A 6,322-nucleotide genomic window follows, 5' to 3' on the forward strand; every position below is an offset into this window, starting at 1 on the left:
GGTTATTTTTTTATTTAGTGTATCATGTTAGGTTGCCCTACAGAAATGTATATCCTCATTAGCAATGCATGAAACAGACTGGTTTTCCCCACAGCCTCAAAAACATCGTATATTTTCACTTCTTACTGTCACCAGTCTGAACAAAGTTATTTTAATTTGCATGTTCTGATGACTAGTAACTGTGAGCAGTTTTTCATTTATTTATTACCTAAAATACATGTGTTAGGCATCTAATGTTTTCACCAAATGACTAGCTAATTGCTACACCATTTACCATCAAATGAGCTAACACTTCTCCATCAGCTTGACATTTGACCTTCATGTGTGTGTAATATTCTGTTTGTGAAAATTTTTTTCCATTGATCACTCATCCATTCTCGTGCCATATGTTTTTGATTACTGTAGTCTTTGTTATATGTGTTGATAGTTTTGGCTTCTGTTATTAGTGTCGTTAAGTTTTTCTTGGCTCTTCTTGAGCATTTTTACTTTTTCAGATAAGCATGGATTTATCAAGGTCTATTTTAAAAACCCCAGCCTTTGGGATTTAAAATTTTCAGTTTAGAAAGACTGATATCTTCACAGCATTGAATCTTCCTCTCCAGAAACTTAAGAAATGTCCTTTCATTAATTCTGGTCTTTTATATCTTCCAGTAACATGTCATTTGTAAATCTTCTATATTTTTTGCCATGTTTATTGCTTGATGCTTCACACTTTTTTTTTTATTTTGAATAGGATCTTTTTTGTTGTTAAATTTTCTAGCAAGTGTATTGTGTGTGTGAAACAGTGTGTTTGATTTCTTCCTTACATCCAGTCACCTTAGAACTCTGATAGTTCTGATAGCTTTTCTGTCATTTTGCTTTGATTTTCTAGATAGGGGTCATGACATCTACATAAGTTGTTCTCTTTGCTGACATATTCTTTTCCTATTGCATTGGTTAGGACACCAGGAATGTCATGATAACGACGCTTTTTCCCCTTGCTTTTTATTTTACAATGAAAGGTTAGAAGTATTTTTTTAATGTTATTGCAGTAGCATTAAAATTAAAGGTACTATTTTCCTTTCCTAGAGTTTTTGTTCATATTTAATAAAACACTAAATTACTTTTGATATTTCCAATTATTAAACCACATCTGCATCTTGTCTTTAAATCCTGCTTTATCATATTGTATTATCTTAGTTTACTGGTGGATTTCACTTGAAGAGTTTACTTTGTTCTGTTTTGCTTATGTTTTTCGTGTATGTGTGTGCCTTGTTTAGTTTTGGTATCAGAGTTAGACTGTTCTGGCAGAATACTCTGGAAAGTATTTTATTTTTTTCTGTGTCCTAAATAACATTAATCTTTTTATTCCATTTTTTAAGTGTCTTGATAAGTTTATTTTTTAATTTTAATTCCCTGAAAAATACAGGTCCACATAGATGTTGGTTTATTGATATAAAGTTAGTACATTAGCTCATATTTGCTTTCATTCTTTAACTTTTCATTTTTTAATAATTTCTGTCGTAAAAATGTTGGAAAACAAACACAAAAACTTTTCATACAGTGTTTATTTATCTTCCCAAATGTTAATGTCTTATCTCAGGCTCTTTATAAGAAGACCCAGACAATTCTGGATGAAACAGTACACGAATGTAAGGGGTAACATGAAATGCCCCCATAGCCCTCACCAGTCAAGGTCACAGCCTAACCAGCCCCAGGCCAGACTTCAGCCCAGCTTAAGGGAGTTGTCTGCTACCATCATAATGCTGACATGTCGTGTCAATATGTACTGTTAGCTTTTTTATTAACTTAGCTAATTTTAAAAAAAATTACTTGAAAAAGAAATTCAAACGTTGCCAAAAATGTAGAAGTCACTATCACTTTTAAATTTATATATTAATATTTTTAAATTGCATCCATTTACTTCCAAAATGGTATGGATACACTCTGAAAAACAGCAGAATGGTGTGTGGCAAAGATGACACAGGGGCTTTCTTGTTGCCTCAGTAGTAAAGAGTCTGTCTGCCAGTGCAGGAGACATTGGTTCAATCCCTGGGTCAGGAAGATCCCCTGGAGAAGGAAATGGCAACCCACTGCAGTATTCCTGCCTGGGAAATTACATGGACAGAGGAGTCTAGCTGGGTACAGTCTGTGGGGTCATGAAAGAGTAGGACACAACTTAGCGACTAAATACACACAACAGAGTCACATGGTCCCCAAGGAGCTGGCAAATGTGACCTGGCCTGTTTGCTGTGCCTCGAAAGGCTGCCCTAGCACAGCAGAAGGACACACGTGCTTGTCCAGGTTAACAAGTTGGGACAAGACATTCTAGAAAAGGAATCAGCATTTAGAAGACACGAAGGCAAAAGCATGCCAAGTATGTTTAGGCTTCGGTGAATGTCAGACTCCTGGAGGAGCTGCAGAAGTGTGAGCTGGTATCCTGGGTGGAGCAAGGGAGCCCCAACTGCACCCCAGAAACAGTGGGGAGCTTTGCATTATCTACACACTGGGTCCCAGCTACTGTAGCTTCCGAGCAGCAATCCACGTAAACTGTATCTCAAGAAGCCGCAGCAACTAGACCATGACATGAGAACATCTACGCTTCTGTTGGCCACAGAGCACAGGAACTGCCAAAAGCTTGTTTTTCTTTGATGTTTGCTGTTCACGTTCACAGACGACCCGAATGCCCTCCATGGTTCCTGGAGGAAGCTTCCACCCACAGTCAAGGAACATGCACCCGGCAGTGAGAGGACCCAGAGGAGAGGCAGACCCGGCAGGTATGGGAGACGGAGCCCACTGGGCCATCAGCTGCTTACTGCATCTACCCAATGGGTGCTCAGCGTCTAGAGTCCCTGTAGACACAAAACCATCGTTTCTGCAAGAGAGTAGTCAATCCCCAGCTTTAAATGGAGAAGGTGGGACTTCACTGATGGTGCAGTGACTGACTCTGTTCCCAATGCAGGGGGCTCAGGTTCAATCCCTGGTCAGGGAACTAGATTGCACGTGCTGCAGCCACGAGTTTGTATGCCATAGCTAAAGATCCCATGTGCTGCAACTAACGCCCATCACAGTGAAATAATTTTTTTAAAAAAATGGAGGAGGCACTCAGACTAAACAGGATGCCTAATGGAAATGCTGAAGAATGTCACTGGGAATCATCTAAATCCACACTGTTCAACAGAAAAATAATATGAACCACAAGTATAATTGTAAAATTTTCTAGTAGCCACTTTAAAGGTAGGAACAAACAGGTGAAATTAACTTTATTGAAAATATTATATGAACTTGTAAATGATATTTAAAAAATTAGTAATGGGACATTTTACCTTTTTCTTACTAGGTTTTCAATATCCAGTGTGTATTTTAAACTTATAGTACATCTCAATTTGTATCAGCTACAGTTCAAATATTTGGTAGCCACTTGAGGCTAATTGCTACTGGCTCCCGTTTAAATAGTGCTGATCTAGACTTCTGGAGAACAGAAAAGATGACTTTTTTTCATTTTGAGGCTTTTGGTCCCTTATAAGTAAATCTAAAATTCTCAGAAATTTAGATTTCATTCCTAGGTGATAAGCAGTCATAGGACTTCAAGCTGGAAAGTGAAATGACCAGATTTACGTTTTATAGCACAAGATGAAACACTAAAAATTCTTCTTCCTTCTTCCAACCAGAAATACAGATTGGTCTTTATTTCAGATAAGCCAGTACTCAGCAAGTCCAAATTAAGGTTATTCTAGTTCAATTGGCCCAACTGAAGTATATTTAAATTTTTTTAATCCTTTAAACGTTAAGAATTATATAACTGAGATTAAAAATGTATACGCTGGAGATTTCTGTTGTAACTGTTACAGCCATTTGTTCCTGAGCTTAGACTTCCTGTGGAGCTTGGATGGATCTGCATTCTTCCAGGACTGACAGCCTCTCCCTGGGAGGTAATGAAGAGCTCAAGATTCCAGGAGGGATGAACTTGCGTTCTGGGAAGCCCCTTCTAAGGGAAAGCAGAACCACTCACTGTTTTAAGACATAGGTTTTCTTCATTCAATTTCATTTTCTTCAAATGATTTTCTAGTAAATAAAAAAAAGCACCTAGACATTAATTTACATGAGGAAATGCAAATAGTACACATACAGAAGATATACATTTATTCTAATTATCATTTATTAAATGTGCCAGGTACTGCAAGACTTTGGAGATCATCACACCAATAAATGTGGCCTTAAGATGACAGTTTATAGCTCGTCAGTTAACAATTTAAAAATAGTAACATCCATGCCAGGCTGTTAGGGTAAAACAGTTCACTCCTTCACTGGCTGTTCATCATTCCTGCCTTCTGCGGAAGCAGTAGAATGGAATCTGAGAAACTGCAATCTGGGTCTCTTAAACCCAGATCCAACAGTCAGTTCCTGAAGTGGAGTCAAGGGTCTCGAGTCAGTACTTGAATTAAGACCCCTACCCAAGTCAATCAGTGCTAAGGGCAAGGTGGACTTGGAGTGTTTCATTTTAAAGTCTTGATGCTCCCTAAACTGCCCTGTGAAGTACAGTATCCATGGGGTTTGTGTTCAATCCCTGCTCGGGGAGCTAAGATCCTATGTGACTCATGGCCAAAAAAACATAAACACAACATGGGTGGACTTCGAAATTGTTATACTGAATGAAATAAGTCAGACAGAGAAGCAGAAACACTGTGTGACATCCCTGTTATTTGGAATCTAGAAAGTCATGATACAAATGAACTTATTTACAAAACAGGAACAGACCGACAGAGAACACACTTACGGTGGCCGGGGGAAAATATGGGGTGAAGGGATAGTTGGGGAGTTTGGGATGGGCATGGGCATGTACACACTGCTATGTTTTAAATGGATAACAAACAAGGACTTACTGCACAGGGAACTCTGTTCAAGGTTATGTGGCAGCCTGGATGGAGGGGGAGTTTGGAAGAGAGTGGATACATGTACATGTAGGACAGACCCTTCACTGTCCACCTGAAACTATCACAACATTGTTAATTGGCTATATTCCAGTACAAAATTTAAAAGTTTAATAATAATAATAAAAACAATAAGATAGAAACAATTCAATAAAGACTTAAAAAATGGTCAAAAAAAAAAAAAACCCTTTTAAAAAAGAGGATTTACAGGTGTGTCCACTTTCATTGCACTGGACTTCTGCGGGGCAGGGATGTCTTTAACATTGCATCCACCAAGGTGCCCAGACATTCGGCCTCCAGCGTGTGTTGAACCCAACAGCAAATGTGGTAATGAGCACACAGAAAGGTCTTGCATTTCCCTTTGTGAGGTGACCTTGTCTGATGCTTCAGGTGACAGTTTCAGCTGGGGGTGCTGCATGACCTCTGGCGTGCTCCACAGCCAGGCTCAGGTTCTACCTAGTCCACTGTGCTCTCCATGTGTGACCCACTGAAGCCTCTCCCCGAACCTCAGCAGGTGGTTTGCTCTGTGCCGTGTCCGGGAATGACACTTTTGGCCACCTGGAAAAGAGACAGTTGTCAGGAACCGTCTGTGTTAGGGTATAGCTGCCCACTTCCTATGCCTCTGGGGTCAGGAGCTTCCCCCAGACCGCCCGCACCATCCAAGCTTGACATAAATCTAGTATCCTACAGCATTTTCCAATAAATACATCACGTTCATCAATCTAGAGCTGTCTTTACACCAGGTCCAAACATTTGCATAAAGAGTTCAAACATTTAATCTGTCCTTCAGATTTTTTTAAGTGAATTAACTAATGAATTCGTTTGGGCTGTGCTGGGTATTCGCTGTTGCCGCTCAGACTTTCCTCTACTTGTGGCGAGTCGGGGCTGCTCTCTAGTTGCGGCGCTCAGGTTTCTCGCTGCAGTGCTTTCTCTTGTCGCAGAGCACAGGTTCCAGGCATGCAGGCTTTAGTAGCCGTGGCCCCTGGGCTCTAGCGCACAGGCTCAGCAGTGTTCAGGGGGCAGAGGTTTAGTTGCTCTGCAGCATGCGGGGTCCTCCCAGACCAGGGATTGATCCCGTGTCTCCTGCACTAGCAGGTGAATTCTTTACCACTGTCACTAGGGAAGCCCTATTCTTCAGACTTTTTTCACTATAGATGAAACAGACCATTTGGATGTCCCAGCTGTTGAGCATCACATAGACAGGTCTTTTCCATCTTGTTATTTATAACATCTGCCTCTCGTCACTTACCAGGATTCTATCCTCTAAAAGGTGTGTGTGGCAGGGGGTGGGGGGTGGGGGCGGGGGTGGGTGTGAAATCTTATTCTACAGAAAAGTCATTGCAAAGGATTCATCTTTATAGGCACTGTAGGAATGTGAAGTAAATTTTCCTCCTTTCTAGGCACTGAAGGAA

General features: G+C 40.3%; 1 protein-coding gene across 7 annotated transcripts in view; it reads left to right on the top strand.

Annotated features, from left to right (window-relative positions):
- TGS1 (trimethylguanosine synthase 1) overlaps positions 1-4,076 on the top strand; it is a 31,357-nt gene extending 27,281 nt beyond the window's left edge. For 6 of the 7 annotated variants that reach the window (XM_070477118.1, XM_070477120.1, XM_070477123.1 and 3 more), the window contains one exon: positions 2,654-4,076. In XM_070477118.1, the coding sequence (XP_070333219.1) occupies positions 2,654-2,920 (267 nt within the window). In that variant the 3' untranslated portion in view covers positions 2,921-4,076. The remainder of the gene's footprint in view (positions 1-2,653) is intronic. The other variant, XM_070477121.1, reaches the window with a different exon arrangement.
- The last annotated feature ends 2,246 nt before the right edge of the window (positions 4,077-6,322 follow it).

Source organism: Odocoileus virginianus, chromosome 15 (genome assembly GCF_023699985.2).
Source record: "Odocoileus virginianus isolate 20LAN1187 ecotype Illinois chromosome 15, Ovbor_1.2, whole genome shotgun sequence".
Taxonomy (NCBI): domain Eukaryota; kingdom Metazoa; phylum Chordata; class Mammalia; order Artiodactyla; family Cervidae; genus Odocoileus; species Odocoileus virginianus.